Source organism: Biomphalaria glabrata, chromosome 8 (assembly GCF_947242115.1).
Source record: "Biomphalaria glabrata chromosome 8, xgBioGlab47.1, whole genome shotgun sequence".
In the NCBI taxonomy this organism is placed as follows: Eukaryota; Metazoa; Mollusca; class Gastropoda; family Planorbidae; genus Biomphalaria; species Biomphalaria glabrata.
The window spans coordinates 30,142,239-30,160,177 of record NC_074718.1 but is presented as its reverse complement, the minus strand read 5'-3'; the positions used below and the strand labels follow the sequence as shown (position 1 = coordinate 30,160,177).

At 34.4% G+C, this 17,939-nt stretch overlaps 2 protein-coding genes across 4 annotated transcripts; both read right to left on the bottom strand.

The window, feature by feature from the left end:
• Positions 1-122: 122 nt before the first annotated feature.
• LOC106066442 (uncharacterized) lies at positions 123-17,059 on the bottom strand. Of its 3 annotated transcripts, none has more exons than XM_056038622.1 (5): positions 16,763-17,059; positions 14,677-14,904; positions 13,860-14,451; positions 11,190-11,291; positions 123-9,632 (listed from the first exon to the last, which is right to left on the bottom strand). In XM_056038622.1, the coding sequence occupies exon 5, from the start codon at positions 4,646-4,648 to the stop codon at positions 2,006-2,008; it is 2,643 nt and encodes an 880-aa protein (XP_055894597.1). In that variant the 5' UTR covers positions 4,649-9,632; positions 11,190-11,291; positions 13,860-14,451; positions 14,677-14,904; positions 16,763-17,059; the 3' UTR covers positions 123-2,005. The 3 variants fall into 3 exon arrangements, with proteins under 3 accessions (XP_055894597.1, XP_055894598.1, XP_013080918.2); XM_056038623.1 differs by lacking the exon at positions 16,763-17,059 and adding an exon at positions 16,348-16,729; XM_013225464.2 differs by lacking the exon at positions 14,677-14,904 and having other exon boundaries at positions 16,763-17,057.
• LOC129921602 (uncharacterized) lies at positions 9,454-14,436 on the bottom strand. Its single transcript, XM_056039347.1, has 2 exons — positions 13,860-14,436; positions 9,454-9,632 (listed from the first exon to the last, which is right to left on the bottom strand). Exons 1-2 carry the CDS (start codon positions 14,434-14,436, stop codon positions 9,454-9,456), a joined length of 756 nt encoding a protein of 251 aa, XP_055895322.1.
• Positions 17,060-17,939: the final 880 nt, after the last annotated feature.

Sequence of the window (17,939 nt, the reverse complement as noted above, 5' to 3'; positions counted from 1 at the left end):
AAGAGCCCCTCCTGCCAGAAGCTTACTGATTTAGGTGCCAGTTACTCGCATTTGCCACCATTACAATTGTTACGTCTTCATATTGGATGAGACTCTTTAGACATGAAAACGACAAATCACAGTTTATAAATACTTTACTCTTTATTAATACTGAAAACACTTTCTTGTTCATATTCCTCCATTTTTGTTCTTCTCCTTTCAACACGCATTCGCACCATTTCACATTTACACTAAGATGCGCACGTAACACCCCCCCTGTTTAACAAGTTCGATGTACATCGAACGTCCAAAATACTAATCACCACATATCTTATCAGCCTATTCCAAGTTAAAAATAATCTAAATTCTCTGTAACATAGTGAACCATAATGTCATACAAAACAAAATCATATTAATACCAATACACTTCTAACATTAGCTTTAACATATAACATTTATATTCACCAATTGTGATAGTAACCATCACAATACTAATTGTTATTATGAACAATTGACATATATATATCTATACATATCTCTATGTAATCATGCAGATTTCGTTAATACCACTCCCCGCCTATAATTCAATTCAAATCTATATCTGCTCACTAATCATTGTTGTGTACACTCACAATTGAACAACTCTCTGTTGAATATCTACTACACTCCGTGCCAGAATTTACAAATGTACACAATAAAACAGCTTAATTCTTAACAGAATGTCAGTAGTCATGATATACTCTACACAATCTCCCCAACCTTTAAGTACAGCGTGATAATGTATCTGCCACAACATTTTCTTTCCCCGGTATTGTTTTGATCTCAAAGTTATAGTCCATCAGTTGTAACGCCCACCTAGCAATTCTATTATTACCACATTTATTTAAATTAATGAATGCTAACGGAGCATGATCAGTCCATAATTGAAATTTAGCCCCCGTCAGATAAAAACTTAGCTTTGTTATGCACCACACAATTGCCAGCCCCTCTTTTTCAATAGTTGCATAGTTTAATTCTGCAAGGGTTAGTTTCCTGCTTACATAAAAACCAGGGTGTGCAATTCCACTATACTCTTGCATCAAACAGCCCCCTATAGCTATGGATGAAGCATCCGTTGCCAAAATAAATTCTCTAGTACTATCGGGCAATTTTAATATTGGTTTTTCAGAAAACACCCTCTTAATCTTGTCTAGCGATCTTTGACATTGTTCAGACCAAATTATAATGTTAGATTTCCCTTTCTTTGTAAGATTTGTAAGAGGTTCAATCATTTCTGCAAAATTTGGAACAAATTTTCTATAAAAATTGCAAAGACCTAAAAGACTTCTAATTTGTTTTTTTGTTTTTGGTATACTAATATCCATTATTTTTGCAACTGTTTCTTCCAATGGTGTAATTGATTCATTTTTTATCTTGTATCCCAAAAAAGGAATTTCACTAAGTCCAATTTTTATTTTTGTTGGTTTCAATGTCAGATTGTTTTCCTTGATAATAGCAAATATCTCTCTTAGACTCTGTAAGTGTTCGTTCCAATCCTCACTAAAGATGCAGATGTCATCCAAATAGCAAATAGTGTCTCTTCTGTGACCCAGTATCTTTGCCATCATCCTGTTAAAAGTGGCTGGGGCATTTACTAAGCCAAAACTCATCACATTCCACTGATAGACGCCGAACGGTGTCTTAAATGCGGATAGTGGTTTAGCCTCTTCCTTTAGAGGTACTTGCCAGTATCCTCTAGAAAGGTCCAACGTGGTGAAAAGTTTCGCTTTTTTCAATTTAGTAAACATTTCCTCTGCCTGTGGCATTGGGAATGGGTCAAATTCTGTAACTTTATTTAGTTGACGGTAATCCACACACAGTCTAATGTTGCCACATTTTTTTTTAACCAGCACAACTGGTGCAGCACATGACGAATTAGATGGTTCGATTACTCCCAATTTAAGTAGCTCATCTATTTCTTTCTGTAACGCTTCTCTGTGATGTAATGGTACAGCATATTGAGGTAGTTTATTTGGAACTCTGCCTGTTAATTTATGATATCATGTTCTATGATATTCGTTCTTCCTGGTAAATCTGTAAAAATATTCTTAAAATCTTCCAATAATGTTGTTACTTCCTTCGTTTTTTCTGACGAGATTCCCGTCACTTCCACATCTTTCCATGTTTGACTGGCATCGGTTGAAATTGTTTCTATGTGTCCCAATCTTTCCTCTGTCTCAAAGTCTACACTCACGGATGCACCTATGACCAATGGATCTTCTTTACTGCTTTTTTCACTTTTTTGTTGCGACCTAAATTCTTTTAGCATATCCACATGAAATATTTTCAGCCTTGAATCAATTTTAATTTCATAATCCACATCACTAATTTTCCTTGTTACCTTATAAGGACCCAACCATTTCGTGAATAGTACATTCTCCTTATCCTTTAGTAATACCAAAACATCTTGACCTACTTCTAGTTTGGTCAATTTCCTGTGTTCATTCACCCTAGACTGTGTTAGTTCACTTTTATCAAGTACATGTTTGCTCGCTTCTTCACAAGCCTTTATTACTTTATTTCTGGTTTCTGTCACTATATCGTAACTTTCTTTATTTCCAACATGTTCTTGTGGGAGTATTAGTTCTTTAAGAATTGTCATTGGGCCTCTTGGATTTCCTCCATAAATCATCTGAAATGGTGAAAACCCCGTGGTTTCATTACGGCTCTCTCTGTATGCGAAAAGGATTGAGGGTAATGCCACATCCCATTCTTTGGGATTGTCATCTGCTACTTTCGATAACGCTTTCTTTAACGTACAGTTAAAACGTTCACAAATACCGTTGCTCTGCGGGTGATACGGGGCTGTAAACCTTTGCCGAATTCCAAACATTTTCAAAAATGTTGTCGTTAGTTGACAATGGAACTGTGTGCCCCTATCTGACAGTACCTCTTCAGGAAATCCAAACCGTGTAAATAATGTATATAACGCTTGAACTATATCACTGGCTTCAATTCTTTTTAGTGGAATAGCTTCTGGCCATCTTGAGCACACGTCTATCACAGTTAGAATATATCGATGACCCCTATTTGATATCACCGGCATGGGTCCAATCAAATCAATCGCAATCTTACTAAATGGCCTTTCTGGTATATCTACCTTTTGTAATGGGGCTCTGATTTTTTTAGTGCCTTTCATTTGACAAACTTTGCACGACAACACATAATTTTTAATGTCTTTACTAATAGATGGCCAATAAAAGTCCCTAAATATTCTTTGTTTCGTTTTGTGAATTCCCATGTGGCCTGCATATGCTTCATCATGCCCATTCTTCAATATGATATTTCTAAATTCCGCTGGTACAACAACCTGTATAATTTTTCTTCCTTGTGACTCAATTTCTCTTACCAAAATTCCTCTTTCTATATAAAATTTTCCTCCTCTACCTCCTTTCTGGGCCAACTGACGCATCTCTAGGTCATTTTTTTGTTCTGTAATAAACCTTTCCTTGTCGAATACTACATTATTAAGTTCTAATGTTTCTGAGTTTTGTAATAATCCTTCTTTTTTTTTTTTCTTATCTGGTAACTGGAATAATTTTTCCAGATCTCCTGCATCCAGATCCTTACATTTGGATCGAGTAATACTCATTCCGAAACACTTTTTCCAATTTCCCATATCCTTTTCATTGCAATTCTTTATACCTGGAATATTTCCAATAATCAAATCAATATGAGCATAGTCTATTACACATGCATCCACAATTCCAGTAAAATATGGTGTATCAATTTTAATTCTAGCAATTGGTAATTGTACAGTCTTCCCATCAAACATCACACAATTCCTGGATTTGCCGGTATAGTCTTGTTCTTCTACTAATTTCTTATTAACACCCACTATTGTACTGCCAGAATCTCGTATCGTCCTTGCTATTTTGTTTCCCACGAAGGTCTCAAAATACTCAAGGCTTCCTGCACATGTTAACATTGACAGGCTTTGATCTCTTCTATCCCTTACTCCGCCGAATCGTCCCTGTACATTTCTTTGGTATCGACCTCGGTTACTATAAAACTGTCCTGGTCTACTACCCATTTGGTTCCTTCCTTGTCCTCTAAACCTATTTTGTTCATCATATCTATATCGTCTGCCGTTGTTGATGTAGTTGTCTCGTGTATCTCTTGTTCTGTTAAATGCAACTATTTCTTCTATGTCGCTGCCTCTGAATAGTTTCTTATCTGGATGTGCCACCTTATAGGCCCTTATCAGTCTTACTATGTCTTCTATGGATTTTGGTTTCCTCTCCAACAAAAATATTTTTAATTCCTCCTGACACTCATAAATTGCTTTGTCTATCATTAGAAATGTCTTTAGACCGTCAAATGTCTTTTCTATTTTGGCGGTTTCAGTCCAATTTTCAAAACTACTGGTCATTCTGTCCATGAATGTCTGTGGGTCATCATTTGTTTCTATCGCACAGTTAACAAATTGTTCACGGTAATACGCCTCTGTTTTTCCGTACGTTCGTAGTAATTGTTCTTTCACCACGCTATAGCTGCTCTGGTTCATGCATATCTTCGATGGGACCTCTGCTACAAATGACTTTGATAATAAGAATGACCATTTGTCTTCGGGGTATTCCAGTTCTCTCATTTCAATTTCAAATTTCTTCAAAAAAATGTCAATGTCCATTTTAGCTTCTTCGAATATCGCACCTTTATATTTTGCTAGTTTGTTCCCTGTAGTTTCCCCCTTTCTTTTATCACTCTCTTTTTCTTGGTTTGTTTTTAACTTTCTCTATGCTGTCTCTTTTTCCAACGCCAATCTTTCTCTTTCAATGGCAACTAATTCATTTTTCTTTTCCCTTTCAATTGCTACTATCTCCTTATCCTTTTCTCTTTCTCTTTTGTCCTCCTTATCTAATCTCTCCTTTTCTTTTTCTCTTTCTCTTTTGTCCTCCTTATCTAATCTCTCCTTTTCTTTGTCTCTTTCCATCGCTAATCTCTCTTTTTCTTTGTCTCTTTCCATTGCTAATCTCTCTTTTTCTTTGTCTCTTTCCATCGCTAATCTCTCCTTTTCTTTTTCCCTTTCTCTTTTGTCCTCCTTATCTAATCTCTCCCTCTCCATCAACCTTTCTTGTACGTATTTTCTTAGTTCTGCCCCTTCAAGCTCCAACAACCTTCCCTCTTCCTTCAACGCTGCTACCTCAGCCCTGTCCGCCATAGTCTATTTCTAATAATATCGAATCGAATGTTCTCCTGTCTCTAGATCTAGATTTTACTATCTCTACTGTCTGCTGACAGGAGATCCCCTGTGAATAGAGGGATACGTGGGTTACCTTTGCGTTGGGCGCCACTTGTTACGTCTTCATATTGGATGAGACTCTTTAGACATGAAAACGACAAATCACAGTTTATAAATACTTTACTCTTTATTAATACTGAAAACACTTTCTTGTTCATATTCCTCCATTTTTGTTCTTCTCCTTTCAACACGCATTCGCACCATTTCACATTTACACTAAGATGCGCACGTAACAACAATAAACCTGATAAAATGAAACAGATCTATATATCAAAGCAGTCGAGGCCGCTGGTACACAGACTCTGGTTTAACGTTTTGAAGTTAACGTTTGGTTTAAGAGTAGGATATTTTGAGAAGACTTTTAAGGTTATACATTTGAATCGCCTTTACGAAAGTGCAATAATGTATTCCAGTTTGGTGTCATCCCTAAGGGCCCGTTTGAGCCCCAACTGGTCATGAGCCATGGGCCCAGACGTAATAAATCACTTTGAGCCATGGTTTTGTTACGCCACATGCAGACTGTGGGTCCCTATGGATCGTGGGCCCGGGTTCATTGAACCCCTTCGCGCCATGAATGCTACGCCTATGGTCAGTACGGTGTTTTGATGAGGCGGTGTATAATACATATTGTGAAGATGAGCTATTCTAAACAATGTGACACTAGCTCTAGATCTATGCTTGACAAAATAAAACGTAAATATGGTTGAATAAGTTGCGAATAGCGATGTTTCTTGTTTCACACTGTTCATCAGAAAGTGGCGTTTCATTTGAAAATATTGTGAGTTTATGTGAAAAGGGGGGGGGGGCATTATACTGCAGGAAAAATACTGTGTAGAACAATTTTAAAACAACTAGATCTAGATCTACAAATAGTCCTCTATTCTAAATCAAAAATTAAAAAGTCCTAAATATTGTCACAGTGAATATAGGGATCTATTCATTAAAAGTATGAGTGTGTGAACGTGCTTTTTCTTTTTTTTTTTTTTGGGGGGGGGGGCATAATACAGTTTGGATTATTCTAAATGTCTGACAAAGTAAAGATAAATATGTAAAGAGTAGACGAAGTTCTGAATAATGATGTTTTCTTCTTTCAAACTGTTCCTCGGAAAAGTGAGCTTCATTTAAAAATATTGTGTGTGCGTATGTGGGGAGTATTATAGTGCAAGGAGATGGAAGGCTACAACTGACGGACATTAAAAAGTGTTTGTGCAAAGTCTATAAAAGTGGGTGTTGGGCCCTTCGTTTGTAGGATGAAAGAAAAAAAAAGAACGCAGAATTTAAGGGCTAGAAAATTGTTTAAGGGCTGGGAGAGCGTTGTTATGCGTGACGTTTTATTGACGGATTTAACATACATACCATTTCAACCTTTGCGTAGAACGGATATCGGCTAGCTATTTAATATCATTGAATGTAGCAGATCTAGATTACATTCTAATTAAAAGCTGGCATATTCAAATGTATGTAATTTTATTTACAAAAGTGCATAAACATTAGAAGACAATTAAATAATAGTCTATAATAAATTAAAAGTAATAAAATAATAATTTACAATGTGAATATGTTATTAGAACATTACTTAGAATGTATTTAACGTTTAGAAAGTATGTATTTTTTTTTTACAATACCATCATTCAACTCGCAAGTTCGTGGAATTTGGACATGGATCTCGTAAACGCTTTAACTATTTTCTTAGAAATTTGACAGCTGGTGGATGTCGTTAAGAAAAGAATTACTAACTTGTTAACCACACTGGGAAAACTCTAATTTGACCGTTATATTTTTTAGAAAAAGAAAAAAAATTAAATTTAGCTACAGATGAAGAAAATATTTATCTTGAACGGACTAGAGGCTACATCTTCGCGTATTTCCGAATCCATTGAAGAGCTTAATAAATTAAAGTTCAGAGAAATTCGTGCATCGTCTTCTAAGTCTTGAGGTCTAGATCTAAAGGACTATCATTGAAATATTAAGTCTAGTAGATCTATAGGCTACATTTGCTTAAAACCAGGATTCTTTCTAGGGGTGGCAAGAGGATGGGACGTTTTAAAAATGTTCCATTGTTTCTTAATGTAAAAATTCATTAGTTGTTAAGAGAAAAAATCTCATCTTATATAATACAGATGTTAGCCTACTTCATAAAAGGAGACGATTACGTCCAGCGCGTCATGCATTTAGTCATGCATAGGCCCTTACTAACCAATGACCTAAATTCTACTAAGTCACTGGTGTTCCTGGCTAGCTCAGGCAACCCATTCCATGCTCTGATACCACTAGGGACGAAAGAGTATTTGTGTCCTATATAAGTTGTAAAAAGGAGCTATTGTCCTTTTTTAAAAGTATTTTTAATTTTTGTTTCTTGTTCCCGCCATTGACGTCTTACATTTGAGTAATTATTGTAGGCCTACATTCTTCACTAATGACTATACACGTGGACACGTATTAAAGTTGAACTTTATTTCGGGGGAAAGGGCAGATAAAACGTAACAAGTAATTAGGACCTTGCATTCATAACAGTAACAGGCACCAGTCACCAATGAATTAATCTATAGACTCAAATTTCAAAGTAAATAACAAACACAGCAAAAAAAAAAAAACAAAATAAAAATGGATGGTCCCTTTGGAATGTTACAACGAAGTATCACAGTGCTAGACAGGTAGGCCTCTATTATATAAATAGGTCTCGCCTGCCAACATAACAGAGTTCAATAAAAATCAATGCGATAAAAAGTGTTTACTTCTGTTAAGAAACAAGAGCTAATAGTCGAAATACGTTTGTATCATTTGAGAAAAAGAATTAGGCCTATCTATTAGCGTCCATAACGTGTAGTTTTTACAGTTGACGATACATAAAAATGCTTTCCCTGTATCGAGTGTATAACAATACACAGGACTTTATTTTCCTCATGCATTAAATAATTGATACTAAGTAACTTAAATTGAATCACTCATAAAACTAACGAGCAAAATAAAAAAAAAAAATTAAAAAACAACAAAAAGGTTTATCCTAGGTAAGGAGCTCTACATTTACTACTACTCCAAATTTAGAACTATATTTAGAATATAATATAAATATAATATAAAATTTAGAACTATATTTCTCATTAATGTGTAGACGTTATTTCCCTTTTTCAATATCAAACAAAAAAAAAATCCTAATAATTGGTTGACTAACTTGTTAATTTTTAAAGTGATTCATGCTTCGTTAGGTCCGAGAATGTTTGTGGCAGAAATAACAGATATCTGAGTGGACAAACCCAAAATATTTAGACAGATCTCTGAATACTGTGAATTAATTTCCCTTGTCGGTATCAAACAGATAATGAATTACCAGTAATTAATTGAATCGATTCTTGTATTTTCTTCCTCAATTAATAATTCTGCAAAGTTTCAATTTGATCCGAAAATGGGTGTGGGAGACAAAGTGAATTGGTATAAGCTTTTTAATAATGGCTCAAATTTAAGAAATGAAACCTAAAAATATGTAAATGTAAAGGTTAGCCTCTGCATCTTTTTAATAGTCCACATTTAAAAGTTTAAAGTGTGTTACAGATTACATCCTACAAGGGCCACTTAAAGAACTATTAATAAAAACAATTTAAAACACACAACTTAGCACACAATAAATACATTTTAAAAGTAATAGTTTCTATGTGAAATTCATATAAGTAGGCCTATATTTTTTTAACTAAAGCATAAACTAATAAAAGAAGAACATTTTTTTTTTCATTTATTGCTAAATTTTTGTTTTTACTAAGCGCAAACCAAAGGAGAAAAGAGGCGGATTTATAAATAACTAGCGTTTTGGGGTACAGGATATCGGAAGCGCTGATAACAATGATAAGCTATGTAGGCCTATTAATAAAGACCTCGTTAATCACTCTATATTCTATATGCCTATCTAGGAATGCATTATCTTTTGTATTTTACTGTACCTATTTATTGCTTTATAAAGCTGTTATATAATATAAATATAAAAGATCACTGGGATGATTATGAGCATTCGCTATATGAAAGAGTTTACAGATCACTCAAAGGGAGGCAGTTTATACTAGTTTTTTTATTAAAACATAGGCTTACAATGGTATCGTACTGCCCTAGATTAAATTTATAATCTGTGGTCGATATTTAATTACCCGTAACTTTAATGAGCATTTTTCGAGTTTTAATATCTTCGAATATTATGTTTAATTATTTTATTTCCTTCGTTTGTAAGTGATAATGTATTCTGGGTATATTTTGTCTTCGTCATAGGTCACAAACTCTCTAAACCTCAACTTGTGCTCTCCCAGAACAGAGTCAAACTTGGTAAAATTACAATCGCAGACGTCTTGCAAGCACCTCATACACGGAGGGCCTGACAGTTTACATTCATCTGTGAAAATAAAGTCACGTTTTAAATCCAACAAAAAATGTATATACAAATATTCGATGGCATTTAATTAATTAAGAACTATTAGGCCGGTTTCAATGTAATTGTAAGTTTAGATTTGATGCAATTCACAACTTTTTTTCTTTCAATTTTTACCCTGTCCCCGAAAGGGGAATATACGCTATTAGTTTTGTGTGGAATGTCTGTCCGTCCGTCCCGTTTAGATCTCGTAAACTAGATTTTAGACCATTCAAAGTTCTGATGCAACGGATACTTTTTTTCTTTTCTGAAAGCGAAAAGTCTAATTTATGCAAGCAGTTTTTTCATAAAAAATACACCACTTTTACAACTATTTACTATTAATAGTAACAAACACGGGAGGCTATTTAGTATGGGAAATTACATTTTTACACTATATTGATAACACATTTATGAAAACGGTTTTAGATTTTTTGTCAAAAAAAAAATATTTTTTTTTTACATTTGTAAGTTCTGTTATACTAACTACTACATTTACACACAAAAAAATGTTTTTTAAAGAGAAAAAATCTATTTAGTATGCATACAAGTGGAACATAATTTAAATAAAAAATTCATAAGTAGTTTTTTCATATTATCGCGTAAACTGCAGTACGTTCCGGTAAACACAGAACACGTAATCATTTTTATTTACGGAAATGTTTTTCTCTTGAGGAATAAGAGATTGTCCCTTTACAAAACAATTAGATCAATTAGATATTCAATATAAGACATCAGTTAGGCAAGATTCACATCTAACTTCACATTCACTTTCACCTATCCTTTGGTCTGCTGGACCGCTGGGGGACCACACAAGATTTGTCTACCTTCTGTCTCCATTCTTCTGTGTCATTTGTCTTTGATAGAATTTCATTCTGATATTCTTTCTGAAAATATTGAAACCTGCCTTATTACCTGCCTGGGTGGACCACTTCGAGGGCCGATTTTTTAGTTCGTGTTTCCACACAAACTGTCTTTGTAACCTTGTATAGGCCCTATTTCTGTTTTAATTTTTAAAAAAATAGTATCTATATCTGCCCCAATGACTCACTGATCATCACTAATTCTTCCTCCTGTCGTGGACGATAGAAAACGAAAAATTCAACTTGTTATTACTTTTTGGTTCCATACAACAACTAAGCCATTTTCATGACCAAAAACCACATAGCGTAAATCTAAAGAATTGGCCTATATTCAGACCTATGATAGAATGGTTAATCTGATACTTTATAAAAGCCACGAGATGTTAAAAAAAGACAGACCAATCTATAAGCAAAATATATAACCAAATTTTTTTTTATTTATCCTTAAACTTTTTCGAGTCTTATGGAAAAAGCATATCTTCATGGAAAAAAAAAAAAAAAAAAACACTATCTTCGTATTACTCTTTTTTTTTGGGCATTATACTGTGTATGGCATTTTTTTTATATTTTTTTTTTATAAATAAAATTTATGTGGAGTGTATATGATCGTGATAATAATTTATTGACTGCGTATATATCTAAAGAAATTATATTTTAGATTAGGTGTAGTTGTTCTTACCTTTTTCAGGCATGTCCTTATAAAGAAAAACGTTGCCTAAAAGTATACGTGACAGGACGAGTTTATTTCTATAATGGAGGGGTCTACGTTTGTGACGAAAATCTGAAGATTAAAATATTACCGGTAATAGAAAATTATTATTTTTTTTTTGAAATTTTAAACCAAGTCAAAAAAAAAACCCTAAACATTTTTTACAATAAAAAATCAATAGTAAGCACTATACATAAAAAAAACCCGTCTAATAATATAGACAGTGAGAAAGAATGGACTGAAGCTCCAGGAGCAAAGCTAGTTGGATTACCGATAAAGTAATAGGGTTGTTACTTGGCACGCTACTAAAGGTGATCTCTATCAAAAGACGTAGAATACTTACGTACTTTGCTTTTACTATTGGTATCTTCACAATAGCCCAAGGAAGAATAGCAATTACATATTGACTGAACACCATTCATACAAGAGTTTAAAATTCGGTAAATGGAAATACATGTTTCAAATAATAAATGTATAGGATTTAATCTCAAAGAACTAACAAAATAACAAGAAAATATTTTTACAAAATACTTTAAATTAGTAAAACTCATTTAAACTAGACAATCATGTTTAGTGAGCGCACAAAAAATATATATAAATAAAAGATCTGGCTGACTAAAGAGTGACCACCTTTGTGGTTCAAATCATTCATTGTTACGTTGCCACGGAAAATCAGTCAATTAAAAAATAGTATAATTTTCATAGCACTGTTGACAGACAGAATATAGGCTCAATGAGAACATAACAGTCATAAAAAAGAGTTAAATGACTATTCTAAAAAGTATAACTTTTATTGGTTTCAATGTAATCTGAGCCGAATGGGAAGCGAGTTCCAAATATTTGGTCCGTGCACTGAAAAAGACAGCAAAACGTAACGCGGCACAAATAGAGGCGTTACGTGTATGGAGTGCAGGGCTAAAAAAAAGTATCGCATCCTCAGTCTCAGAAGCATTGAAAGAAAGATATCTACACAACAATGTGCTAAAGTGGTTCAAGACGCAAGCTTGTTATGATACTGTCCAAGGAATACAGAGTTATGACAAAGAACTGAAGAAATGCTCCATCTCTACACTGTTCAGCACCCTAAAAACGTCTAACATGTCTTTGTCAACTTCAGGTCTTCGAAATAATGTAGAAGGGGATAGATAGAAATGGATAGGAAACATTAATACAAGTTTTTACAGCCTCTGATGTAATGGTATATTAATTATCTATTCAAACATGGAGGATTGACTTTATTTGGAAACCGGGCAAATACCCGGTCAGCTGGTACATAAATGTGCGGTGGCCTTCGATCGCGAAACAGTTGTGTCTTGAGACAGTAAAGAATTCGACTTTGACTTACTCGGGTTGGCATTAACAATTAAGTCATGAATTGATGATGGTAATTGTGAGCGATGGAGGTGAGTGCAAAGTCAGCTGTCTTGTAATTGTTCCAATAGTCGTTCCCCTTCACCTATCTCTTAGTCTGTTGAATCGCTGAGGCACCATACAAATCCATTGTCTTTCTCCATTTCTCTCTGACTTTTTGCATTGGATAGAATTTCGTCAAGTGACAGGTCTGTTCATTCTTTTATGTTGTCTTCTTATCGCTTTCTTTATCTGTCTTTTCTTTTTTTTCCTGGTACCGTTCTCTGAAGGAAGGTCTTTGCCCCGAGGACCTTAATTGTGATGTGAACATGGAGTTTAAGTTTGTGTTGGGTCCGATGGCTGTAATAATACTGTTTCTAATCTCTTCATTTGTGATGCGGTCTTTGTAAGTGATACCTAGGATCTTTCTGTAGCATCTTAATTCCATTGCTAGGATCGTCTTCTTGAGATCTCCAGTAGCGTCCAAGAATTGCAATCGTATAAGAAAAAAAATGTGGCCGTTACCAGGGATGGCATCATTTTGATTTTAATGTCAATGGCTATGCATTTGTCGTTCCAGATTGTTTAGAGTTTTGCAAATGCTGCTGTGGACTGTGCAAATCTGACTGTTACTGGATTTGAAAGAAGTAGGGGCGTGTTTTGTAATAGCTCGCTTGGCTTTTGAGTTAATGCTTACCCAATTAACTCGTGAAAGAAGTTGAAATGTTGAAAGAATAGGCTTAAAAGCATCATGACACAAGATCTATTGCAAAATTTCCTGTAGAAGACTGTTGATGAGTGACATTCTTCCCTTGAATGTGGATAGATAAACGTATTGCAAGAGCTATCATGTTGCTACCTTTTAAGTGTTATTTTTCACGCCATTAATGATATCACATTTTTTTCAAAATCAAGTCAAATAAAGTATTCAAACTAATTAATATTACAATTGTACAGTTCTTTGCATTCTACAAATTTAGATATCCTATAGCCTCTATGGTTATATCTAACTAAATGTAGAAATACAATGTGTTAAAGTAGGCCTGATTAAGCCCAAGGTTGCATGCATGCGTTCAGTTTTCGATGCATCATGAAAGTTTTAATAATTATGAAGGCAGGTAACAATAGATTTACCACATGCGGCAATCATTTTGAGGGTTGGATCGTATGATAATACCAGGGTCGATTTAGACACACAGTTCGCCCTTGTATTCAAATGTCAATGACAAAAATAAAACCAACATATTTTTACAATGTTACTTTATCATTTAAAATAGATTTTATAAATACCTGCGTATTGATCAGCTTTTGTTGAGCTGTCCGTCGTGTATATCCCTTTACCAAACATGGCGTTGGGATTTGCGTTTTTTGTTCTCAGTCCATTTTCTGATAGCGCTCCAATTCTGTCGGTCTTAGTTCCATGCAAAACATAGCATTCGTTAATCTCAGGACAGAGATCCCTTTTCAAGAAATCTGCCAGAAGACTGGTTGTATTAGGATCGCCATTGGATGAGTCATGGATGCTGACAATACGACGACTTGGCTCGTTTAGAGCTATCGTTTTGTCCAGTAAATCGTTTTTCGCTTTTTGGTATCTGCCAAACACAACCGGATTCTCCACCCTGTGCACTTCTATAACTTCCAGTCTCCTATGACCTAACAGAGCTAAATCGTTGGCATCTAATCCTTTTCCCACCAGATCTTCTCTCCATGTGTCGTGGACAACTTTTGTTATAGCCGTCTTTGTTAAATCATCCACAGGAACAAGAAATTTATAGAAATTCTTTCTCCAATAATTGGGCAGGTAATTGTCTTCTTTCTTTGCTTGTTTCATAGCCTCTACACTAGCTTTACTACTAGAAGCCATTCTCAATTTCTAAACCTGTAAGATATAAATTGAGCCATACTGATCATTAATAGGCTATATATGAATATATAAGATATTTACTGGCAGAACCAGGCGTGGTACAGGACGATCGCTCCCTCCCAAATAAAAATAATATATTAATTATATTTTTACGTGTTTACTTATATTATGTCACTCCCCCCTCTTATCTAAAATTCAATTATTAGTAAATATAAAATGAAAATATAAAAAATGTGGTACCTAATTTATCGTTTCCACTTGATAAAAAATGGCAATAGGAACATGGGAGAGGAAGTAGCCTATATACAGTCCTCCTCCTCCATTTAAGAGATCGGTATATTAAGCCACCTTAACCTGCGATATTTGAGGACGGGGGTGTCTCTCCAAACTAGAGCTCCACAGCCATAAGAGGAAGTGTGCGAGATGAACCATAGTCGTTCTACGACTGAAGGAGGCCAATGATATTTTCTTGTGAAGAAATTACAATATTTGTAATAACAATTATATACTTGCTTATTGAAATTTTATTTCGTACTTGTGGATATTTGAACCCATTCGCAGCTTTCCTTTCAATTTAGAATTCAATCTTTAGTAAGTAGACTATAGTCAATATACATATGTCGATTTTTTCAACGTTTGTTCACTCTCACATTTTCTTATCATAAAATTACACAAATTAAATAGAGTGATAGATCTATTTAAAGACCTATACATTGGAATTAGAAAATATTATTTTCCCTTTGGGAAATGACCCCAAGCCTTTTTTTCAGACTTTTGTAAAACTAACTAAATACGTCTAGTTTAAAACGTGGTTTCATTCATACATATAGAACAAAATAGATTGCTTTGATATATTATAAAAAGCTCTCATTTATTGTTTTACATTTATTTTATTTTGGATACAGACCACTTCTTCCAACTCAATCAAATAAAAATTTTAGAATACGTCAATGTTCCTTTCTTTTCAAATTATAAATTTTAAAAAATATATTTTATGTAGGCTTATAATAACTAATATGTCGAAATTTAGCAATTTTATAACTTGTGAAAATAGGCTACATCAAAATGTCTATCTTATTTGACTATATGTTTTAAATGTCGAGGCAGAGGAGTCATACGAGGCCCAAAACACGATGTTAACTATATTTTTCTCGATATTCTTTGGTTCCTCGGCAGAAAGACAGGTGTCCTTTCAGACATTGCGATTTTCAATAGGGCAGATGATGTAACCGGTTAACGAGGGTGTCATATGGCCAGCACAACGACTAATGGCTTTATTTTCCCCTACTAGTGTCAGAGTTGAGTGGACTCAGAGGCGTCCTAAAAATCCCAGTCTTCATCGAGATCGAGACCCATCGGTTCGGAAGCTAAGTACTTTATCACTCGACCGCCACACCACGAGATCTATTCACCAATAGAGAGGTTCATTGTCGCAAGGATTTTCGTCCCCTACAAGAAATGGTGACCGAACATTGTATGGTCTTCAAGAGATCCTAAAGCAAGACGTTTAAAAAGTCAGCCACAACATGGAAAACGAAATGAAGAAAGCAAAATCAGGGCGTCGCAACTTTTTGGAAGACCCAAAATCTAGGGGCAACACCTGAGGGAATAGGTTTTTGAAGTCGCCTAAAATCGATCTCTATGAGAGCTTACCGACTTATGCGCCTATCTGCGCAAGAGGACCTAGGTCTAAGAAAGTGTTCAACGTGTATTTTAATAAATCTAAAAAAAAAATTTCCAGCGTGGATCCCAGGTGAGGAATACATTTATTTTGAAATTGTGGTGATAGGTTTGAATACTTCTTGGCGTGTTTGTATAATCATATATACGTAATCATATACTTAATCATGTACTTAATGCAGGTTAATATTCATTACAATTGATTTTGGCACCGTATCAAGATTAACATACATTTTTAAAAGACTATCGAGACGAACGAACGACAGTCCGGCGCGCATACAGCACGACCAGGCAGCTAGAGGCGTAGCGAGCAAAACTTGCTTCAGGTGCGAAAATTGACACCGATGTTCAATTGTGTTTCAGATACACCTTTAACGATTTCATTAAAATCTTTTTCTTTATTTCAATCTAAATATATAACGGTACACTACAAACAAATTCATCTAAATCTAGAATTTTAATCTAGATAAACAGAAATATATTGATGAAAAAGAAATTAAAACTAAAAAAATAAATTGAGAAAAATGTATCCTATATCCTGTTCGAAAGAGGAAAACAAAGTGTAGCCAAATACACAGAATCAAGTTCTAATATTCTATTAGGCAATAACTTATTATGTAAACATCTTTAATAACTAGCAGCTTACATCTAAACACAAAAAGTGTAGGCTACTTTAGTACAGGTTGAAGTCAACCTTAGATTGTTAAAAAAATTTTCGTCACGTTTTTATATCGGAAATTCCTTGGCTTAATTACGTGGAAGCCTTGGAAATATCGAATTTCCCCCAACCTGTAAATTTCTTTTAATTTTAAAGTCCTTTACATGTAGGCTACAAGTTTGGCCTATTCACTATCCATGCCAATATTTAAAACACTAATTTGTTGACAATCTGCTTTATAGACATGCAGGCCAATGTTGGATTGATGAATATTTATGTAGAAAATCAATACTCGATAGCAGTGGCCAAATATGAAATATGCTTTCAATATCAATGTTCAAAAAATCCTTTAGAATATTTATTTTTAGACTTTACGTAATCCTAATAAAAAAATATTTTTAATTTTATAATTTACGAGAAGAAATAATTTATTTGAAAGCAAAATAAACGCTAAAATGTATTTTGATTTAATAGCATATATTGGTCAGTGCTATGTGTAGGCCTACAGCTTGCTCTTCTCTTAAAACAGCAGCTTGTAACACAGAAAAAATGTATTTTGATTTAATAGCATATATTGGTCAGTGCTATGTGTAGGCCTACAGCTTGCTCTTCTCTTAAAACAGCAGCTTATAACACAGAAAAAACAGTAAATAATTAACTAATTTTCTAACCATTAACTTTTTATCAATGTTCTATGCTTGGGCCCTATATCAATTATTGATACACTGGCAAATCAAGAGGAGGGCGGGCGGTAGGGGCGATTGCCCCTCCCCTAACTCGACCGACCCCTTCCTTTCCTAACCCACTCCCTACAATAACCCATCTAGTGGGTCTGCGGGCTTTTTAATTTTGTGCAGATATCAGAATTGAGGACAAAGTCAAATATCTATGTATACTAATAATTGATATTTAAAGCCATTTGTAGGCCTAAATTATATCAGGTTGTTGTTACCGGGTTGGATCGTGAGAGGGGTGTAGATGCAACTAAATGCTTTTAAATTTTTTTTTTATTGAATCCTTGATTTTGATTGTTCAATGCAATATATGTAAGAAGATACTTAGGTTTAAATTTAAAAAAAACTAGTTTCCATATTTAGATGTTAACAGAATGCCATTTTAAAACTTAAGCATTGATGAAAAAGATATTTGTGCACATGAGACATTA